Source organism: Perognathus longimembris, chromosome 6, assembly GCF_023159225.1.
Source record: "Perognathus longimembris pacificus isolate PPM17 chromosome 6, ASM2315922v1, whole genome shotgun sequence".
NCBI classification, from domain to species: domain Eukaryota; kingdom Metazoa; phylum Chordata; class Mammalia; order Rodentia; family Heteromyidae; genus Perognathus; species Perognathus longimembris.
Genome location: NC_063166.1, coordinates 50,669,447 through 50,693,022, shown reverse-complemented (window position 1 = coordinate 50,693,022; position 23,576 = coordinate 50,669,447). Strand labels below are relative to the sequence as shown.

General features: G+C 36.5%; 1 protein-coding gene and 1 non-coding gene across 3 annotated transcripts in view; one reads left to right on the top strand and one right to left on the bottom strand.

Moving 5' to 3' along the window:
- The window catches only part of Xrn2 (5'-3' exoribonuclease 2), a 74,942-nt gene that overhangs the window by 11,756 nt on the left and 39,610 nt on the right, over positions 1-23,576 (top strand). The window contains exons 2-17 of one of the 2 annotated variants that reach the window (XM_048348708.1): positions 60-187; positions 270-381; positions 1,770-1,881; positions 2,881-2,939; positions 3,016-3,105; positions 3,841-3,913; positions 4,144-4,194; positions 4,862-5,019; positions 9,296-9,370; positions 9,457-9,590; positions 9,691-9,748; positions 9,831-9,938; positions 14,449-14,493; positions 16,126-16,257; positions 20,056-20,174; positions 21,414-21,549. In XM_048348708.1, the coding sequence (XP_048204665.1) occupies positions 60-187; positions 270-381; positions 1,770-1,881; positions 2,881-2,939; positions 3,016-3,105; positions 3,841-3,913; positions 4,144-4,194; positions 4,862-5,019; positions 9,296-9,370; positions 9,457-9,590; positions 9,691-9,748; positions 9,831-9,938; positions 14,449-14,493; positions 16,126-16,257; positions 20,056-20,174; positions 21,414-21,549 (1,590 nt within the window). Of the gene's footprint in view, positions 1-59; positions 188-269; positions 382-1,769; positions 1,882-2,880; positions 2,940-3,015; positions 3,106-3,840; positions 3,914-4,143; positions 4,195-4,861; positions 5,020-9,295; positions 9,371-9,456; positions 9,591-9,690; positions 9,749-9,830; positions 9,939-14,448; positions 14,494-16,125; positions 16,258-20,055; positions 20,175-21,413; positions 21,550-23,576 lie in introns of those variants that run through there. The other variant, XM_048348709.1, reaches the window with a different exon arrangement.
- LOC125354081 lies at positions 17,719-17,823 on the bottom strand. Its single transcript, XR_007211463.1, has one exon. It is a non-coding gene; the product is annotated as a U6 spliceosomal RNA (small nuclear RNA).

Here is a 23,576-nt window from a genome sequence, read left to right as displayed (position 1 = left end):
TAGAATCTTTCATCTTTGAACCTGAACAATCAAACTACTTAATTATTGCTTCCTTATAGCCAAAAGAATGCAATGGTGTAAAGATTCCAGTTGATGCCAGTAAACCTAATCCAAATGATGTGGAGTTTGATAATTTGTATTTGGATATGAATGGAATCATCCACCCCTGTACTCATCCTGAAGATAAGTATGTAACCTATTTGTATCACTGATACACAAATTACAGGAGAAATACTATGTTAAATTCCATTGTTTGCTTGTCATTATAGACCAGCACCAAAAAATGAAGATGAAATGATGGTTGCAATTTTTGAGTACATTGACAGACTTTTCAATATTGTAAGACCAAGACGACTTCTCTACATGGCGATAGACGGAGTGGTAAGTGCTAAAATAATTAGAAACTTCCTTATTTTTGTTGGTTTTCCAGTGACAGTGTCTAGAATGAAAGTGAAGTAAAAAGTGAAAAACATTGACTTGTGAAGTTGAAGAAAAAAACTTTGTGATTCATTCATGTGTATTTTAATGTTTGTTTTGTACCAGGGTAGTTTGTGAATGAATACTCTCACTTTGAAAGGGTTACTATGGAAAAGAGGGAGACATAGATCCATAAATGAGTTCGGTCATTTATAGGCACTAAATAACATTAGCAGGGTGTGAAGTGAAGCAGAAGTCAGGGGGTAACTGAGAGTTAGAAGATAGAGAAGGTGATTTTTGTCCCTTTTCTTTTTCTTCTTTTTTGTTTCAGTCCTAGGGCTTGAGCACAGGGCCTCAGTGCTGTCCTGAGGTTTTTGTTTTGTTTTTTATAAATATTTATTTATTTTGTTGTTTATTTATTTTCTTGGGTCTTGGACTCAGGGCCTGAGCACTGTCCCTGGCTTCTTTTTCCTCAAAGCTCTAGCACTCTGCCACTTGAGCCACAGCGCCACTTCTGGCCATATTCTATATATGTGGTGCTGGGGAATCAAACCCAGGGCTTCATGTATATGAGGCAAGCACTGTTGCTACTAGGCCATATTCCCAGCCCTGTCCTGAGGTTTTTTGTTTTGTGTTTTTTTTACTCAAGGCTGGTGGTGCTTTGCCACTTGAGCCACAGTTTCACTTCCAGCCTTTTCTGGTTAACTGGAGATAAAGAAGCTCACAGACTTTCCTTCCTGGGTTGGCTTTGAACCACAAACCTCAGATCTCAGCCTCCTAAGTAGCTAGGATGATAGGTGTGAGCCACCCCTGCCCAGCTTATCCCGTTTCTTTAGAACAAAAAAGTAATTGGAGATTGATGGACAGTAGGAGATATAAAAGTACATTTGACGTGAAGGTCAAAAAGAACTCATTTCCAATGGCTTTTATGGGACATTGTGTATCTGATTTGCAAATTATCCTTTCTTTAGTAACAGATATAGGAAAAATCTTCCTGATCCAGATTGTGTAATAACTACTTCTTGAATAGTGGCTGGATCTTTTGAGTAAAATGACTTTCCTTCTTTGGTTCCTAATTCAGGAAAATTGGCATTAGAAATGTGGTCCTTGGTAGAATGAACTGATAGGGTTTCATTGGATGTTTGTCCATTTGTTATGTCACTTCCTCACTTAACAAGGTTCTGATTTTAGGTTCTTTGTCCTAGTTTAGGTTTCTAGACATTTGAGTTTGTTATGAAATCATTACTAAACATAGTAGTACTTTTATAAAAATAACTGATTGAAAGTAGTATACATATTTATTTGTGAATATTTTGAATAGCATTGTGTGAGTATGAAATGTGTGTTTTCAGGCACCACGTGCTAAAATGAACCAGCAACGTTCAAGGAGGTTCAGAGCATCAAAAGAAGGAATGGAAGCAGCAGTTGAGAAGCAGCGAGTCAGGGAGGAAATACTGGCAAAAGGTAGAGAAAATGTATTTTGAAAGCTTTGAAATTCTTTGTGGGTATGTAGGTAGGAGCTGACTTAATCTCATAGAGGAGAAAGGGAAGGTCAGGAGTACTGATGGTCACTGGGACTGATCTCTCCCCAGCCCACATGGTATAAGGTGTGAAATCTGGTTGGTTGTAGCAAAGTGGCAAAGTTATACATAATAATTTAAATGTAGAGACATCCTAATAGACCAGGAAAGCCACATTTATTGGCTCAAGGTAATTATACTTTGTAGTTGGAATATAAAAGGTACCGTCAGCTTGTAATTATGAAAAATTTTATTATGCTATCTCAATATGTCAAAAGTATGAGAATATGTAGTTACTTCAGCCACAGCTTGTATGTATAAAACTTACTTTAGACTCTAAAACTTGTTTGTATTTATCACAGCATGTTACTTTAAAAATTCTTTTGAAAGATGAAATTATGAAATTTATTTGTGTCTTAAGTAGCTAATTGGTGATACAGAGCAAAATAAAGCTTTTTAGGCTACTGGTTCATAATTCTCTTTCACATACAATGCTGTGAAAGCTTATCTTTTTTTTTTTTTCACCTTTTGGTGGCATCTATGTCTTAAGAACTATTATCAAAGAAAACCCTTAAAAAAGTTAAGACCCTTAATTTACAGGTGTTTACACATGCATGTGTATGTTCTCCTTTGCAGAGAAACAAATTCATAATTTTGTGTTCTTATGTAACATAAAACTATAAAAATACTATACTACAAGAGAACATAGTTGGGTTTTTTTTTTTTTTTTTTTTTTTTGGTATGCCATATATTGTTTGGCAGTCTTGTTAAAGTTTAACTTAAATTTGAAAAGAGGAAAAATTTCGTTTTCTTCTCCCAAAGGGGAACATTACTTCTCAGGTGACAACATCATTATTTCTTTTGTATTTAAATGTTTCTTGCTCTGCCTTAATATTAATTTGCCTCACTTATGGGCAAACAAAACATTGCATCTCTTCTCTAGGTGGCTTTCTTCCTCCAGAAGAAATAAAAGAAAGGTTTGACAGCAACTGTATTACACCAGTAAGTAATCTCAGACTTTGCTAGCTATTGCTAACTCTTAAATGATAGGTTAATTTCTTTCTTTCTATCATTTTAGGGAACTGAGTTCATGGACAATCTTGCTAAATGCCTTCGCTATTACATAGCTGATCGTTTAAATAATGACCCTGGGTGGAAAAATTTGACAGTAAGTTTCACATTTTGGTGCTTCAAGAAGATTAAAGTGATTATTTGAGGCAGTACTTTGATATGACTGATATTATTTGTACTTTTCCCCCCTTAAAATGCTAGTTGGCTGTCAGAGAAAAGAGAAGCTTCCAAGATTATTGGAAATGGGGTGCCTTGTATAGTCAAGGTTTAGATAGCTGAATTTTCTCTCAATGCCAATTTTGCTCTTTTACCATCACTTGCAAAGTTATAAAATGGGATTCATGATTTTTAAGGTAGTGTATAAGAATGTTGTTCTCAAATAAAGTTTCTGTTATGTTAAAATATAGTAGCTTAAAGTTGTGGACTGCCTTTAAAAGAATGAAATGACTGTGTTCTCATAAAAGTTAAGTGAACTTTCACATAATTTTAGGTTCTTAAGAATTTCCCTTAAATTATTACTTTAGTGTCTTATTGATTATTCTTGGGGATTATGTGTTTTGGTGCTATATTCTTGGGTAGTAGTGAAAACAATAGGAACTTGTGAAAGGTTGTTCTGATGGTTGAGTCTGACCTAGGCATTTCATTCTTTTTCATTCCATATAGTAAGTTAATCAGTGTAGTGTATTTTGTGTTTTACCATATATACCTTATTTCAGAGAAATTTAATAATAGTGTATTATGAATTTTAACTTAATTTTCCTTAGGATACCTAGTTCTTCCCATTTTTTGTGACAATAGAAAATGAGATAAACTGAAAGTGTTTTTTTAATAGGTTATTTTATCTGATGCTAGTGCTCCTGGTGAAGGAGAACACAAAATCATGGATTACATTAGAAGACAAAGAGGTAAAACTCACTTACAAATAATTATATGTTCTATGAAGTAAAAAATGGCAAACCAATGTGGGAATGTAGCTTCATGTTAAGAATACTTAGCATATGCAAGGCCCTATGTTCAATTTCTAGCATTTCCCTCCCAAATAAAAAAAGCCATTGACTAGAAAGTATTTGTAAAGGGTTGATAATTTCTGTAGTGTGCAATATATTTATATAAATGTGTATTTCATTACTTTTAGCCCAGCCTAATCATGACCCAAATACTCATCATTGTTTGTGTGGAGCTGATGGTAAGTTTCTTATATTAAACCAGAGCAAGTCCATTGGTTTGCTGTGTAATCTGTCTTGCTCACTTCACGTCTGTGGGGAACTACTATTGAGTTACTGTGTAATCTGTGGCCACTGATTACCTGTCATTCATTTTCTTTTCATGTTTTTCAACCTTTGATACAATTCCATATATCTTTTTTTTTTTTTTTTTTTTGTCTGTTGTGGGACTTGAACTCTGGGCCTGGGAGCTGTCCCTGAGCTCTTCAGCTCAAGGCTAGCACTCTATGACAAGCCACACAGCTACTTCTACTTCTGGTGGTTAATTGGAGATAAGAGTTTCAGTTTCCTGTCCCAGGCTGGCTTGAATGGATTTCCTCAGATCCCAGCCCATCTTCCTGAGTAGCTCAGATTATTGGCATGAGCCACTGAGGCCTGACTAATTTCATATTGCTACAATGAGCAATTTCCTGTTTTATCCTGAGTGGAAGTTGTAGGTTCACATGTCTAGAAGATTTCTTCACTGAGAATTGCTGTGAAGTTTCAGCCTTTTTGGTTTTGCTCTTATTTGTGTACTCATTGAGGGGGTGGTTTGAGTTGATGTCTTGTAGTACTTTGAGTATGTAAAATATCCACTCAAAAGTGCTCTATGTTCAGTGTTTTGTTTTGTTTTTCCTTATTGATCAATAGCTGATCTCATTATGCTTGGCCTTGCTACACATGAACCCAACTTTACCATTATTAGAGAAGAGTTTAAACCAAACAAACCCAAACCATGTGGTCTTTGTAATCAATTTGGACATGAGGTCAAGGATTGTGAAGGTTTGCCAAGAGAAAAGAAGGGAAAGGTAAGACCTTTGAGATGGGAGTTGCTTCAGACTTCTCCCCATAGAGAGGTATCTTTAAAACACTTGAAAGAAAGCTTGTATTTAAAAACAAGCACACACATACTTGTTCTGCTTTATATATTTTCTAACATAGCCAATGTCTCCTTTAAGTTCTTGTAGTTAATGCTGTTTGTTGCTTATAGAAGTTGTTTAAAATTATTGGTCAGGTATGTTAAACTTGATACTTTTAAGTTAATACTAGTTTCTAGGTATTTTGGGTTTTCTTGGTTATGTCTGGTTGCTTTTAAATGGGTTTCTGCTTTTAAGAATAGGGTATGGGGGAAGAAGCGAAAAAATAAAAGAAGTACAATATGATTCCATACATGGTATAAAATAAAATATTAATATTAGTTAGACATAGATCATAGTCTGGTAAACCAGTCTTCCAATAAACATAGTTTTCATATATAGTTGTATTTCATTATGATCTAATGAGATATAGGGAGTTCTTTCAATTTGTTTGTATTTACTAAGACTTGCTTTATGTCTTAAGGTATTATCTAGTTTGTAGAAAGTTCCATGGGCTACTGAGAGGAATATGTTTTATGCAACTGTTACATGAAATACTCTAGATGTCTGTTAAGTTTATTTGGTGTATAGTGTTCTTTGTTTTTTCTGTTGATCTTTTTTTTTTTTTTTGGTTTGTATGATCCATCTACAATATTGGCAAGAGTGGGATATTGAAGTCTATTACTATTCTGAGTTCCACAGTGTGTCTATGTTAATAACTGTTTCCTCCTGATAAACTTTCCCTTTATTAATATGAAGTGACCTTTGTCTCTTCTGACTAGTTTTAGTTTAAACTGTTTGGGTTTTTTTTTTCCGGTCCTGGGGGCTTGAACTCAGGGCCTGGGCACTGTCCCTGAGCTTCTTTTTGTTCAAGGCTAACACTCTACCACTTGAGCCACAGTGCCACTTCTGACTATTTATGTGGTACTAAGGAATCCAACTCAGGGCTTCATGCATGCTAGACAAGCACTCTACCTCTAAGCCACATTCCTAGCCCCTAAAAATCTGTTTTGTCAAATGTAACTATTTCAGAGTCTCTTAGCTTGGAATTTTTGTTGTTGTTGTTCTTTAAGCTTTTGTCAGTGAAATGTGTTTCTTGTTTACAGCAATTAAGTAGATCTTTTAATCCAACTTGATGTTTTGTGTCTTTTTTTTTTTTTTTTGTCTTGGGTGTGTGGGTTCTGGGGCTTGAATTCAGGTGCTGTTCCTAAGCTTTTTTGCTCAAAGTTAGTGCTCTACCACTTGAGCCACATCTCTACTTCTTCTGTCTTTTTGATAGTTAATTGGAGATAAGAATCTCATAGACTTTCCTTTCCAGGCTGGCTTTGAACCTCCATCCTCGGATCTCAGCTTGTTTGCACCAGCTTGCTTTTATATCTTTAGATTGGAAAGTTGAGACCATTAATATTGTATTAATATTGAAAAGTATATCCTATTTCTTGTCATTTTATTGTTTTTATGATGGTTACCTCTTACCTATTCCTCCTTTTCCACTGTATTCATCTAGTGGGGTTTATTGTTTCCTGTGCTTTCCTGTTTTATTTTTCTCTTCTGTGTATTTCTTTATAGTATTCTTTGTAATTCAATTTTGTGGTCATGAATTCTTTTGGCTTTTTCATTAAAGGTTATTCTTCAGTTATGAAGAATAGCATCATTGTGTACACTAATCTATTTTGTCATTGCATTTTAGAGTTTGTTGTAAGAAATCTGCTGTTATTCTAGTAGGCTTGCCTTTGTATCTGTATATCACTTCTGCTTTGTAGCTTTTAATGTTCTATGTATTTAGTATTTTAACAAATATATAGTGTCTCATATCTCTTTCTTCTTTCTTTTTTCTTTTTTCAATTGTGGGGCTTGAACTTGGAGCCTGGGAGCTGTCCTTGAGCTCTTTTTGCTCAAAGCTAGTGCTGTGAGCCATGAGCCACTTCTGGTTTTCTGGTGGTTAATTGGAGATAAGAGTCTTATGGACTTTCCTGCCTGCAGAGAACTTTCCTGACCAAGCTGGCTTTGAACTGTGATCCTCAAATCTCAGACTCCTGAGTAGCTAGGATTACAGGTGTGAGCCACCAGTACCTGGCATTAGAGATCTTACAGTGTTCTTTTCAATTGTTGTAATTCTTCTGCTTTGTTTTCAATCCTGATAATCTTGTTTTCAGCTTGTTCTAGTCTATTAGCTAGTTTTTTGATTGAATTTTTTATTTGTACTTGAGCAAAAACTCGAGATTTCTATATTTTTATAGAACTTGTTTTTCATATCCTTCATTGTCTTCGAGACCAGTTACCTGTTTATTTGTATCTTCTTTGAATTCTTTCAGCTGTTTATACATCTTCTCTTTAATTTACTGTTCTTGTCATTTAAAAACTTGTTTGAAATTTCTTCTTTCCTATTAAGTCTTTTATGTGGAGCTCTTATTTTGAGTGTGGCAGGTTGCCTCGTTTACTTATGATTTTTTCCCTCTGATAATTAATACATCTGGGGCCTGGAATTTAGCTGGAAGTTTACATCTTCTGTCTTTTTGGTTATTGATTTTGCAGAGTGCTTATTTTCCTTTTACTAAATTGGAAGTGTGTAGCTCAGTAGTTGAACATTCAGTTTCTTTGCTGAAGATATTGTATTCAGGCTTCTTTTCCACTAAGGTGACAGAACCTGGCCATAAAAGCTATCGCAGTTAAGAAACCACAATCTTATATTTGTGGCAATCCATAAAGAAGAATAGTTGCCAGTATGGTTTTGGTATTGTTAGATGAATATAAAAGCAAAGGTGTATCTTTGTGATCTAGGAAGATTCCTTGGTACAGTGGCAGTGGGAGAAAAATAATAAATAATACAAATGTTATATAGATAATGAAAATGTGGCAGCTAAGCTTAGTAGAAAGAGGTTAATAAGAAGTAGGTTGATATAAGTAGAAAAGAGCTATAATCTTGTGTGGAAGAAGCATCAGGGAAAAAAGCTGAACATACATAATACAAAATATACAAAAACAGAAAACAAATAGTGTTCAGACCCATCCGTCTGTCAAGATGTAGAGCCAGAGGGCAGTCCTAAAGAAGTTATTTAGTAAGCCTCAGGCTCATTGCTGCCCTGGTCTGAGATGAGGGGCATCATTCCTGCCCACAGAGGGTAGATACTTTGACAACTCCAGCAGCTAAGTCCAGCATCCCAACAGTCTCTAATGGTACCTCTGATGGACATTTTGAGTTGCAATTCTTTTCTCCACTTCTACAGCTACTAAAGTGGCTTCCATGCTTACTAACCTGGACGTTCCCTTTGCATGTCTTTGCCAGTCATCCTGAGCAGCTACCTCTGGTGCCTAAGCTGACAATGTATTTCTTAAGAGTTTAAACTCCTCTGCTGGGTCCTACTAGATAACCTCTCTTTTCTCAACTACCTCTTGTGACCCAGACTCTGGCATGGTACCATAAGACTCTTTGAGCAATGATTGCTCCTAATTTTGAGTTCCTCAGAGAAACTCGGTTTTGAACAATAGGCATTCCCTAAAGATGGTATCTTATTATTGCTCCCTGAAGTAGTGGGTATGACAGAATGCCTTTATTATTCGCCAAGGTTAGCCTCCCGTAGTAGAAGTAGTAGCTGCTTTACAAATCCCAGTACTGAGATTAATGCGGGATATGTGGGTATTTCTAAAGCTAGAATTGACAGTCTGTTGCTAGGGTTGTCTGTTACCTTGCAATGGAGTCTTCACTTTTCCTCCTCCCTCCAAGGGATCCTGGGACAGCCTTTGCTTAGAACTCCTTGCTGCTTTTCTTTTGCTGGCTTGGCTTCTTTATAGTGGTCTGCCCACCAACTCCTTTGTGGTTCTTGGTTTTGTTCTGTCTCCAGATTTGTGTCTCTTCTGTATTACTAGAATCTTTGGTTTTCATGTTTTTAAATGGATGTAAAAACGTAACAAAACATGGAAGAAAATGCATTAGAGACCATATGTGTCCCCTAAAGAATAAAATATTTTCTATCTGACCTTTGGGTTAGAACTTCTTGCTGCTTTGGGCCAGATAATAAGTTAAGGTAAATAATACCATGTCTAGGTATGATTTAGTTTATGGATAATTTTTATTTCAGAATGGTTTGTGGTGAGCTTCTTAAATTTTAGTACTTGTAATTAAAATGGATATTTTTTAGAAAAAGATTTAAAACATTGCTTGCCTTTCTTACAATAAACTTACAGGGCTTGGACTACACATGTTTAATCTCAGCTCTCATTCTTGCAGCATGATGAACTTGCAGATAGTCTTCCTTGTGCAGAAGGAGAATTTATCTTCCTCCGGCTGAATGTTCTTCGTGAGGTATGTATCAACAGCTACTGGAAACTGACACATAAAACAGGGTGGCTCTTGAAAGCTTTAATGGCAGCATTTTTTTTTAATTGTAGTATTTGGAAAGAGAACTCACCATGGCCAGCCTACCATTCACATTCGATGTGGAGAGAAGCATTGATGATTGGGTGTTCATGTGCTTCTTTGTGGGAAATGACTTCCTTCCTCATTTGCCATCCTTAGAGATTAGGTATGAATATCCATGTGGTTTTATTTTCTAACTACTATTTTAGCCTTCTTTACTTTACAGAGCCTATTGGTCCTAATGTGTGTTTGTCTCCTGGTGGCAGGGAAGGTGCAATTGATCGTTTGGTTAACATATACAAAAACGTGGTGCACAAAACTGGGGTGAGTTTACTCTTGAATTATTTTAAAACAGAAGTGTTTGCTGTCTAAGGAGATCATTTTACATGTATTTTATCACTTACAGGGTTACCTTACAGAAAGTGGTTATGTCAATCTGCAGAGAGTACAGATGATCATGTTAGCAGTTGGTGAAGTTGAGGATAGCATTTTTAAAAAGAGAAAAGATGATGAGGTAAAGTGTTTCTATTGCAGTAGCTAAAATTGCTCCTGTCTCTAATAGGCTGTGATGATCCTGTGATTGTACTTTTAACCTCTTTGAGTGTCTTGTACTATCATTATAGTATATCAACAGTAATGTAATTGTGAGTATCAGTGCTTTGATTGCTTTCTCTGGAACTATGTATTACACACTGTTTGAGTTACATTGTAATTTTCCCCATCTCTTCATTATCTTAATTAGGATATAAATTCAAAAACCCCTATCGCCAAAGGGTATGAAACAGGAGTTGTAAGCCTAGAAGAATGCTGGCCTTGAGCCAGTGGCTGCCATATTTCATAGAAAATCCTTTAGAAGATAGGTTAAGTCCTGATAGTTAAGTATTGGGGTTTGGGTTGGATTACAGTAGCTAGGGGTTGGAAGAACATAAGACCTAGGGAGGGCTGCCTGCAGCTCCTGTGAAAGAAATGGAAAGGATGGAACTAAGATTATATGTACTGAGTGATTGCTCAAGGAAAAAGTCCAGGTTTCTGGCTTGGACAGTTAGACATTTGTTGGTCCTGCATAAGGAGTCAACAAATACTGGGAGTGGAGGGGCTTGGGACAATTGAATTTCATTTTGGAGATTTTGAGTTTGAGGGATTACAGGATATCTGAGAAAGGAAAAGTTCTGGAAAAGATACTAGAGAACTTTAGTTGCTGGGAAGTACTTAAAGCCATGAATGGAAATTTGAAATTCTTTGGAAGCTTTTTTTTTTTTTTTTTTTTTTGCCAGTCCTGGGCCTTGGACTCAGGGCCTGAGCACTGTCCCTGGCATCTTCTTGCTCAAGGCTAGCACTCTGCCAACTTGAGCCACAGCGCCACTTCTGGCCTTTTCTATATATGTGGTGCTGAGGAATTGAACCTAGGGCTTCATGTATAGGAGGCAAGCACTCTTGCCACTAGGCCATATTACCAACCCCTTTGGAAGCTTTTGTATAGTCAAAATGTCTCTCATAAAAGCCTTGGGAAACATGAACCATTTAGAAGAAAAAGTTCTAGAGAGATGGAAAGACTTCTCCTAAAGAGAAGAGAAGCCACTGAAGTTACCAGGGGGGCTGATAGAGATGACCAGGTACCTAGTAAATGGCCAGGTGTGTCCCTGGGGAATTGATGGGGGAGCGGCATGTAGGTAGAGTGTTTGGGAGGGTAATTGTGGCAGGTAGCAAAGGAGGTAAGCATTGGGCAGAATGAGCAGATAGTAGCTTCTTAGGGTGAAGGAAATGGTTTCATTAACTGACTGAACAAGTAGTAAAGCAATAATTGTTGGTGCATTGCTTCATAATCTTTGAACATGTCATAGACAGTATTTTCTTTTTTGTATACTGTAACTCTGGCAATCTCTTAAAATCTCCTAAAAGGACTTTGGGCATTACTTTATATAGCATAGTTGTTTATATGCCTTCTTTCCCTAAACCTTTGATTATTGACCTGATTTTGCCAGTGATTATTAAATGTTGAGGGTAGACATTTAAAACCCAGTTTTCAAAAATTACAGTAGTTTCACTTCATCTACTGCCGTTTATGTTTAAACAACAACAAAAATTAAGCTGTGCACTGGTACCTTATGCCTGTAATCCTAGCTGCTCAAGAAGATGAGATCTGAGGATCACGCTCAAAGCCAGCCTAGGCAGGAATGTCTGTGAGACTCTTATCTCCAATTAACCACTGAAAAACTAGCCATAGAACTGTGGCTCAAGTGGTAGACTGCTAGCTTTAAGTAAAAAGCTAAAGGACAGTGCCTAGGCCCTGAGTTAAAGCCTAGCACTGGCACACATACACAAAAAAATATATTGTGTACTATTTGGTATCATAAGTGCTACATGTTAGAATAGTTCTTATATGTGGCTTTAGCAGACTCTATCATTTAGTATGATTGATACTTAACGTTAGAGTGAAAAGCATGGGGTTTGATAGCTACCTAGTGAATCAGATTTAGTTAATATGGTTTTCTAGCTGATCTGGTGAAAAGGATATTTTAAAGCTTTGATTTTTTGATTTTTTTTTTTTTTGGTGAGTGTCCTCAAAATAATATAACATCCTTCCACATGACTGGACAACAGAGAAAACCCTCACAAATTCAGTGTTAAAGTTTATCAGTATGTACATTTTTCTACGAAGTGTGACTACAGCTTTTGATATATTTCCAAAGGAATCATGATTTTAAGGAAAAAAAAAAAAGAGGAACGATCAATGAGGTCCAAGCTAGTAGTATGCTGTTCTGCACTGCTGTATGACTGTTAACCCTTAGATGTATTTAGTAAATCAGCAGAATGGATTTAAAAGGATAGTACCGGGATATTTGTTATTAAAATTGAGAATTTAGCTGGGTGCCAGTTGCTCACGCCTGTAATCCTAGCTACTCAGGTGCCTGAGATCTAAGGATCATTGTTCAAAGCCAGCCCAGGTAGGAAAGTCTGATAGACTCATCTCCAGTTAACCACCAGAAAACAAGGAGTGGCGCTGTGGCTTAAAGTGGTAGAGCACTAGCCTTGAGCGAAAGAGCTCAGGGACAGTACCCAGGCCCCCTACCTAGTTCAAGCTCAATGATGGATAGGAAAAAAAAAAAAAAGACAAAAGAGCATTTAGGCCAGAAATGTGATGCTATTTATTTTTCAGCTTTGATGTTTTTTGCCTTACAAACAAATGCTTATTCAACATAAGCCAGTCACAATTCTGAGTGTTAATAAGATCTCAGCCTCCTAGAGTAGCTAGGATTACAGGCATGAGCCACCAGCTCCCAGCTCATTAGTAAGGTTTTTAAGTAGAAAAGTGGCAAAATCTGACATGTATAAAAACCATCTTGCCAGTTACCTTATGTCAACTAAGTATAATATGGAGGCAAAAACAGAAGCAGTAAGCCTGGAAAAGTGGCTTTTACTTTGTTACCCAGTGCAGTTCAGAAGGTGGCACTGGTAAGAGATAAATTCTGATCATTTTTGTTTGTTTTTTTAGAGATACTGGGATTTGAACTCAGGGTCTTATGCTTGGTAGACAGGCTCTCTCCACTTGTGCCATACCTCCAGCCCTTCAATATGCTTTGGAAGTAGAAGCAATGGAATTGGCAAATGGATAATGAATGTGAGAGAAAGGAATGTATCAAGAATAATTCCTTGGAGGGTTGGAAGCATGGCTCCGTAGAGCAGCAGACAGTGAGCAAAAGCATCAGGTAACTGAGTTCAAGTTCCAATCTTGAACAAAAAGAAAGAAAAGTAGAATGACTCCATGGCATTTTTTTCTGAGCATCTGACTGATGTTCTGAGTGACTCTTATGAAAAAGACTTGGAGTGAAAGGGGCAAAGGCAAGTGTGGAAAACTCTGTTTTGGAAATGTTAAATTTGTAATAACCCAGATGGAGATGTTGAGTAGGGAGAAGTCCTATTAGAGAGTTATCAGCATAGAAGCATAAGTCACCTAAGCATCACTTCAGAGATATACCTTCATGTATCTAGTGTTTAACTACAGACTTGGCAGAAAGTATCAATCTTAGATCTCATTAAGATACTACATTGCAATTTACGAGACTTGGCAAAACAGAAATGCAGTTGCCCAGGATAGCCACCCTTGCCATACCTATTGGACCCATTTTAGGTCACTATACAAGCCCTGGCCAATTCAGCTGACCTTTCAGAGCAGTGATACCTAGGAAAAGTTGAGGATTAGCGTGTGAAGCCTTGTAATGGACCAGTGTTAGTATATAGCAAGGTGAACCCCAAATCCCATCCAGTTAAAGCCCTGGGTGCCCTCTGAAAAGAATCAACACAGTCCAGACATTTTTGTGAATTAAATTGCAGCACATATTAAATTTCTTTTGTCCATTAAGGGATTTTTTTGGAAGTGAGGACTTTATTGCTAACTTTTTTTCCCCTCTGTTGTGTCATTCATGCTATAGAGTTTTTTTGTAGATCTTCATACAATGGTAATCTGATGTACTTACTTACTTAGCCAAAACTTAAGGGTTATTTTCTTATTTGTATCTTCTCCACTTTGGCACTTTCTTCTTTTTTTTGGCCAGTCCTGGACCTTGGACTCATGGCCTGAGCACTGTCCCTGGCTTCCTTTTGCTCAAGGCTAGCACTCTGCCACTTGAACCACAGCGCCACTTCTGACCGTTTTCTGTATATGTGGTGCTGGGGAATTGAACCCAGGGCCTCATGTATCCGAGGCAAGCTCTCTTGCCACTAGGCCATATCCCCAGCCCTGGCACTTTCTTCTGTCCAGGCCAAAACCAAGGTCTATGTTGTGGCTCTTGCATGTTCCTGAAATGTCAAAAAAATAAAAATAAAATTTATGAAGAACAATTGTATCTAAAAGTTCTGTCTTTCTGCTGATCACTTTGAATATGTAGTTTATTTCATAGTTTAATTATATACCTAAACTTTGGGGATCTTCCTTTAAAACTTAAAAAATGGCCTTCTGAATCATTGTTTAACTCTGACATTTTTGTGTAATTATTTGACAGACTATGTGGATTTTATACTTTTAGGACAGTTTTAGAAGACGGCAGAGAGAAAAAAGAAAAAGAATGAAGGTGGGTTTTAATATTATGAAATTGGCTATGGTTTTACTGTTTTTGAGAAGCGTATTCATCACTGTACCTTTGTTCCTGTATTTACTTTGGGAGAAAAATACTGAGTTCAGTTTTCAGAGGTCTTTCCCAGTGTGGAATTAGGATACACTTGATGGGCAGGAGGTGGGGAGTTGTGATTATCTAGCTATTATAATTATTTGCAATAGGTTTTGTTTTGTTATGAATGTAATTAACTCCATCCTCTTGAAAGTTATTACACTCTTATTCCTACATTTTTGTCATTTATCTTCTTAGAGCTCAATACTCTTAAAAATTGTTGTTTCCCTGCTCTGAAATCACCTCTGATATCTAATTCCTTCAGAGTACTGTTGTACCTTAGTTTGGCTTTCCAGGTACTCTGTAATGTTGTCTAGTTCTAGTTGTACAGTTCAGGCCCCCTGCCCCTCCCTGTACTCTGTAATGTAGTCTGGTTCTAGTTGTGCAGTTCAGGCTCCCTTCTTCTCCCCGCCCACTCTGCTTCTCAATATGCCTATCGGTGCTGACTCAAAAAGTATTGAGTATTGTTGGCTTGGTGCTGATGGCTCATCTGTAAATCTGAGGATCACAGTTCAAAGGCAGTCTAAACAGGAAAGTCTATGGGACTCCCAACTAACCACCAAAAAAGCTGGAAGTGGAGCTGGGGCTTAAGTAGTAGACCACTAGCCTTGAACAAAAAAGCTCAGGGACAGCACCCAGGCCCTAAGTCCAAGCTCCAGTACCGGCACATACACAAAAAAGTATTGCCTTCTTTGGTACCACTCACATTACACATTTTCAATAAGCTTTTCCTTGTTGGTTTTAGTCCTATTACTGTGTGGGCCCTTTCTTTTAATTCTGCTATTTCTTGCTTGTAGTATTTGCATATTTAATTTCATGATGCTTTCTGTTAATTTAACTTTTTTTGGTTTTTGTTTCTTGTCTTATCTGGGTTTTCAAAGTCATGGAATTAGGGACTGACTTTTATTATGTTTTATTGGAGTTGAGCAAGTTCAGGAAACAGGAAGGGAAAAAAGTAGAGGGTTTTTTTTGTTGTTGTTGTTGCATGTAAGTTCAAAACCACTTTATATTAGGGACATTTGATTTCTACCTTATATATTATTATTATTATTTTCTTTCAGTCAGCATCTATTTAACCAGTCATGAAATATTACCTGTTGCATGTAATTATGTATCTCATTAATTTGGTTTAAATCTAGGTGATGGGCAGATTAATGTTTTTCCTAAGTATAAGTTACACTTGACTTAAAAATTTTTTTATTCTTACATTATTTTCTTTGCTTGGAATTCTGTCTTGAATGTTTTCTAAAATTGTAAATAAACACTGGTTAGCATAATGAGACTTAAATTGACTTTGTGTACCAGAACAGTATATTATATGTACTTTTTGGCCAGCATTAAGTATTAAAGACTGTTGTTTGCAGAATACAAATAGCTCTCAACTCAAACTGTAGATAGCCCTGTAATGTTAGTGGAAATATGTTTGGTAGCTAAATGTGTAAGATGGGGGCACTCTGTATTTCATTGCCCTTGTTTCTGTTACCTGTGTTGTTCTGCTTTAAGTTTAATTTCTTCAATTATTTCCCTTTGTGTTAGAGAGATCAACCAGCTTTTACTCCTAGTGGAATATTAACCCCTCACGCCTTGGGTGCAAGAAATTCACCAGGTTCTCATGTAGCCAGCAATCCAAGACAAGCAGCCTATGAAATGAGGATGCAGAATAACTCTGTAAGTTACTCACTTTTGTGTGGCATTGAAGAGCAATAAATATATTCTTGGAATTTTGTGTCTCAATTTTATCACTTAACCTGAGCTTGTTTTATAGGTTTATTTCCTTTTATTTTTAATTTCTTAAATCTATCTTTGTAATGTAAAAGAAAAATGTGGCACATTTTTATACATACGAATGTAAGCAATACTGCAGTGTTCAGTAATGCAAATGGGCCACAGCTGCTTTCCTCTACCCGAAAGAACTAGAGTAGAAGATGGTAGAAGCATGACTGGGATAATTTCTTAGACTCTCAAAAGCAGCCTAAACCCTGGCTGTACAATTCAGACATAATATTTTAGGATCTAAACTGTGGTTACTTCCTGTTAGTAAGTTCAGAAACTGAAGGGATTTACCACAGGTATCCCTCCTTGCTTTATAATCCACTTTACAGGGAAAAAAAAGAAAATCCACCCACTCTTCCAAGCTGTGCCTGGTCTATGCAGCAGCTGCCGTGAGTGAAGAGACCATGAACTGAGAACTGGCAGTAGAGGAAGGAAGTTTAAGTGTTGTAGTATGCTTTTGTTATGAAATATCAGGAAATTACTGTAGTTTAGGTGTTTAAATTTTATTACTCTATAGTTTTCCTATTAATTCATGTATCGTATCCCTTATTACAAGGAAACTATATGGAGAATTTTTTGCTTTATTGAAAGATTGATTTAGCTTATATTTAAATTAATTCACACCTTTAAGTTTCAGGATTTGCAGTTTCCAAAGTGAAACTTTGCACCTTCTGAGAGAAGCAGCCTGGTTTTCTATTCTATTAGTTGTTTTAATGGTTTTTGTCTTACTAATAGAGTAGGACATGATAAGTCAAACAGATTGAAGTAAAAGTTGAGTAGAACGTAAGAACTTCTTATCTGCCATTCAGAATTATATGACTATATTCCTGCAGAGATATGAGAGTGGCTGAGATTCCCAAATATCCTGTTGATGATAGTATTTTTATCTTAATCTCACAGAAGCCCTTAGATGTAAAATTTGGCAGTTTTATTTGCTTTGAGATAGATTCCAATGTTATATTCAGACTCCATGGGACTTGATCCATAGAGCTAGTCCATTGATCCATGTCTCCCATGGAAGAAGGAGTGGAGAGACTTGTAATTAGGTTGCTTATTCTGTCTTACCTGTTCTTAACATAATTATTCCTATAGAGACAGGTATTGAATTGGTCTTTAAAGAGAGAATTTTTCACTTTTAGAGTGTTGCAGGCTTAAAGAATTCATGATACCAAATTATCAGGTTTTTAAAAGAAGTCTTTAAAGATAGAGATTTTGGAATATTTTGGGTGTTCTCTAGTAGTTGGTACTTGATGGTCAGCTTTGTTAAAACTATTAGATAGTTTCTGTTTCTTCATGTATGAAGCTTCAAATATTGCATTCTGAGTTGTGGTTTTATAGCTGAGGCTTTTTTGTTTTTTTAATATAGAATATTTCACAAATTTGTGTCATTCTTGCTCAGGAGCTATGCAAATCTTCCCTGTGTCATCCCAGTTTTAGTATATGTGCTGTTGAAACAAGCACTTAGGCTATCTTAGAATTTTTCTGATTGTAAAAACATTAAGAAATTTGGAGGAGGTAGATGCCTGCATAGCAAGCATGAGTCTGTGAGTTCAAACCCCAGTATTGGGCTAGGAATGTGGCTTAGTGGCAGAGTGCTTGCCTAGCATGCATGAAGCCCTGAGTTTGATTCCTTAGCATCACATAAAACAGAAAAAGCCAAGAGTGGTGCCATAGATCAAGTGGTAGAGTGTTAGCCTGGGGCAAAAGGAAGCCAGGGACAGTGCTCAGAGTTCAAGCCCCAGGACTGGCAAAAAAAAAAAGAAAAGAAAGAAAAAAGTGTTTGTGAGAAAAAAATCTAAAAAGAAATTTGTGTGACTATAGTGTGTTTAAAAACGTATACACTTATTGGTAGAGGCAGAAGAGCACTTAGCATTAAGTGATAAACTGCTTTTCTTGAAAGTACACTGTTTTTCATTTTTTAATGTATTTAATTTTTTTTGGTACTGAGGATTAAACTGAAGATCTTATACACATTTGTTTGTTTGTTTGTTTGTTTTTAACTTTTAATCTAAAATCTAAAGATAGGAAGAATCAACCTGGGACAGTATTATGACTTTTTTGTATGAGTTGATAGGAATGCCACACTTATAATTTAACACAAGTGCCTTAGTAAATAGTGGTAATTTACTGTCTTACCCAAGCCACATGTGTCAGACAAGCAGCATACTACTTAATAATTTATCATATAGACTCTTTCATTTTATCCTTACAATACTCTATTTATAGAGATAAAACATTATTGTCCCCATTTTAAGAAAAGGCTAAATTTCCTAGAGCCATGCATCCAATAAAGATTGAACTTGGCACTGCAGATTCAGTTCTGTCTGATTTAAAATATCTGTCTCATTTTCAAAATACTAAAATCTTTCCTGAACTAATTTTTTCTTTTAATTGTATTGAATTTATATTATGAGTAAGGTTGACATTCATTTTGTAAAGTAAATGCTTTAAGTTCTATGTGAAGTATAACATTGCTTTGATTTCACTATTCTGGGCTTAAGGTATGAAATGTTGCCTTGTAAAGCTTTTAGTTGGAGTACCAATAGCCTTATCAGTTCTCAATGTTAAGATAATTCCGTTTGCTTGAGTTTCCTAATATGTTGTCAATAATGGAAGGAAAATTTTACTGTGAACATATTTTTGCCACTTACATTTTTGGTCATTTGTTCATTTAAACAAGTTACAGAAGGCTTTCTTTTCTTAGATATTTAAGTGTATACTATATTCTTCTTATTATCTTTCAGGATTTCATTTATACATGTCAGTTTATGAGTACAATGCATCTCAATCCATGTCACCCCTTAAAGGGTTTGTTTGTTTGTTTTTTTTTTTTTTTTTTTTTGCCATTTGTGGGGCCTGAGTACTGTCCGTGGCTTCTTTTTGCTCAAGGCTAGCACTCTGCCACTTGAGCCACAGCGCCACTTCTGGCCATTTTCTATATATTTGGTGCTGAGGAATCAGACCCAGGGCTTCATGTACACGAGGCAAGCTCTTGCCACTAGGCCATATTCCTAGCAGAAGGCTTTCTTTTAATTTTTAAATTAAATATAAAATTATTTAAGGCCGTATTATTGAATTGATTGAATTTGGCACAAAGGGAAACTAATATTGAATTTAAAGTGGTATCTAACTATTAGCAGTATTAATGAAAATCTGCTTTTTTCCTAAGGTGGCTAAAATTATTACCTATTGAATTTTATTTAACAGTTATTGGGCAGAATCCCACTGCTTTCTAGAGTGATTGTACTAGGTTGAGACTTTAATGTTAATAGCATTCTTACTGAATACAACATTGACTTTTACATCTATTGTATGTTACGTTGGATATTTTTCCTCTCAGGACTTTGCTATTCTTTCTTTCTTTCTTTCTTTCTTTCTTTCTTTCTTTCTTTCTTTTCTTTTTTTTTTAGAATTTTGCTGTGAAAATGATTGACAAAGGAAAGCAATTCAAGTGAGCAGTTTTTCGTTTTTCTCTTAATTCTGTTAAGCATACGAAGCTCAATGTTTTGTGTTACTCTTGGAGAGGAGGGTAGAATTGGACAAGATAACCTTCTAAATGTATTTACTATGTCTAGTTAATGGCTGTTTTTAAAAATGTGTGCCTATGAAGCATAGTAGATAATGCCAGTTGGTTGTATCTTTTTGTATAAAATGAGTAATAAAATCCTTCTGTAATATTATAATTGTCTGCAGAGTCCTTCAATATCTCCTAATACAAGTTTCACATCAGATGGCTCCCCGTCTCCAATAGGAGGTATTAAGAGAAAAGCAGAAGACAGTGACAGTGAACCAGAGCCAGAGGATAACGTCAGGTGAAACTATTTTTTAGTAGCACTTTGTTAGCCAATTGCTGAAATAGATGCAGTCTAATTAATGCTGTTTAGCTTAGAGCAGTAGTGCCTAAGACTCACACCTGTGATCTTTTTATCCATCAGTAATTAATGTGGAGAGTTAGAATAGTCAGTAAATTCCAGTGAGATGTATAAGCTATAGCAGTTAGCCCCCAAGTATCTAGATTAGTATGCATGCAGCTTTTCATTTTCCGAGCCACTTTTTCCTCTGAGACCAGGCGCTGGATCATGATGCTAGACACGAGGTGTTTAGCTCTGAAAATGTGATCTGAATGTTACTGTTCAGAGGTGAAATTTTCAGGCTACATAGTTAGAAAGTTTAGTTTCACTTGCACAGTAATGCAGTTTACTTTAATCTTCTCAACTGAAAAGGCTTTTCCCCAAAACGAAATAAGCAAAAAATAATTCTAATTATTGTTTTGTTAACAACTACAAACTTGAGTATGCACGGTTTTATTTCATGATTAGGAATTTCCTCTTAGGTATATACTTGAAATTCATAATAGATTTTTCAAGTGGTCCAGAAGTTTGGGATCACCTAAGAATAACACCTTTCCTATAAATAAGTCTAGGTTTGAACTCATGATGCAAAATACTAAAAATTGAAGCTAAGGATTTAGGAGCTGCTCATGATGGTGCATACCTGTAATCCCAGAATTTACAAGACAGGATTGAGAGTTGGGGGGCCAGTGTGAGCTCAGCAGTAGAGTGGTTGCATAGCACCTGTCATTCTCTGGGTTCCATTCCAGCTTTGCAAAAAAGAAGTGGGGTAGGAGGAGGGAGTTAATGAATTAGAAAATTGATATGAATGAATTCCAAATCCTAGAATTACATGTCTGCACGCATTACCATGCCTAGCTATAAAAAGTAGTTGTAAAGTTTTTGCTTAATTAAAAAGAACCGTGTAAAGTGGTATTAAAATTTGGGGCACACAGCATTCTTGCATACACTTAATAACAGGTTTTTCTTTTTTAAAATCTAATTTTTTTAATGGATTTGTCAGAATCAGTATTTGGATTTTTTTCATGTTAAACTGTCTTTAATCCTATGAAAGCAGACTCTTAGAAATAATTACATGACTATATCAACTTTTTCACATTTCTGGATATTAAATATAAATTGATTTGAGATATAAATCAGTAGACAGTCTGTTTTGCAAGTGTATTAATTAAACATAAACTGGCTTTACCTGGTTGTTAGGTTATGGGAGGCTGGTTGGAAGCAACGGTACTACAAGAACAAATTTGATGTTGATGCAGCTGATGAGAAATTCCGCCGTAAGGTTGTACAGTCTTATGTTGAAGGACTTTGCTGGGTTCTTCGATATTATTATCAGGTACAAAAAATATATTTGCCCAAATACATAGCTAATCATTTTAGAATAATAGTGATTTCTATAGTTATGTCTAATATTGAGTATTCTGAAATAAAACCCTGGGTCTGAGCTTTGTCTGTTAAGGTTTTGTTTTTTGGCTCAAGGCTGGCACTCTTATCACTTGAGCCACAAACTTCACTTCTGGCTTTTTGACTTTTTTTAAGAGTCTTATGGACTTTTCTTATTGAGCTGACTTCAAACCACGATCCTTAGATCTCAGCTTCTGCCATAGTTAAGATTACAAGTGTAAGCCACTAGTGCCTTGGGCAGCTTCTTTTTTTTTGGCCAGTCCTGGGGCTTGAACTCTCAGGGCCTAAGCATTGTCCCTGGCTTCTTTTTACTCAAAACTAACACTCTACCACTTGAGCCACAGTGCCATTTCTGGCTTTTTCTATGTATGTGGTGCTAAGGAATCGAACCCAAGGCTTCATGTATGTGAGGCCAAGCACTCTACCACTAGACTGTTTTCCCAGCCCCCAGCTTCTTTTTTTTTTTTTGGCCAGTCCTGGGGCTTGGACTCAGGGCCTGAGCACTGTCCCTGGCTTCTTTTTGCTCAAGGCTAGCACTCTGCCACTTGAGCCACAGCGCCACTTCTGGCTGCTTTCTCTATATGTGGTGCTGGGGAATCAAACCCAGGGCCTCATGTATATGAGGCAGGCACTCTTGCCACTAGGCCATATCCCCAGCCCCCTGCCCCCCCAGCTTCATTTTTTAAAAAAAGATTCTTCTGGGTTTTTTTTTTACCATTAATAATTTTTGTTTGTTTATTGCTATTATGCATGCACACACACAGCTGCCATAATATTTGAAAAGGCTTGAAGCTTCATAGATATTAATACATAAACAAAGTTTTTTCTGTGTTAAGGATTCTCAGCATCCAATTGTGTAGTTGACTGTACTTCATACTTAAGATAACTAAATTTTAGTGGTTCTATTTTTAAGCAAATTTAGGATACTTGGTAATTGATAATCCCTAAATAATTGAACAAAGGACAAAGCCTGGCACACAGTCAACACAAATCTAAAAGGGATTTAAAGGATAGTATTCCTTTCATAATACAGTAATATACAAAGTGAATTCAAACTGAAGTGATTTGTATCTGATGCATATCTTTTTTTTTTTTTTTTTGGCCAGTCCTGGGCCTTGAACTCAGGGCCTGAGCACTGTCCCTGGCTTCCTTTTGCTCAAGGCTAGCACTCTGCCACTTGAACCACAGCGCCACTTCTGGCCATTTTCTGTATATGTGATGCTGGGGAATTGAACCCAGGGCTTCATGTATACGAGGCAAGCTCTCTTGCCACTAGGCCATATCCCCAGCCCGTATATCTTTTTTTGAGATGTCAAATTGCTGAGAAATTAGGTGGATATGTTGAGGATTGTAACAGAGCAATACCTGGTTTCCATGCTTAGAGAGCCTACCAAATTAAGTTTAGTGTGACCTGGGAGTTGAGGAATTTTGTAAATATAAAGTAAACTTAGTGCACTAAGTACTGACTGTATACTATTCTGTTTGCATGTTTCACTACTACTTTTAGAAAATCTTAATTTATTAGACACAGAGTCAAAACACCTGTCAAAAAGACATGTTTTTATTTTGAATATAGCCTGCTTTTTGTTGTGGTGGTAGTCTTTTGCTTTCTTTTGTTTTTTGTTGTTATTTTTGTGTTTGCTTTTTTTTGTTCAGGTCTTGGGGCTTGAACTTGAGGCCTGGGCCCCATCCCTGAGCTTTTTTAAAAGCTAGTGCTTTGCTACTTGAACCACAGCTTCATTTCTAACTTTGTGGTGGTTGATTGGAGATAAGAGTCTCTTGGACTTTTCTTGCCTGGGCTGGCTTTGAAATGTGATCCTCAGTTCTCAGCCTCTGTGTAGCTAGGATTATAGATATGAGCCACCAGCAGTCAGTTGTGTCTGTTTTTTTTTGGTACTGGAGTTTGAGCCCAGGGTCTTGAGCTTGTCAGGCAGGTGCTCTGCCACTTGATGTTGCCAA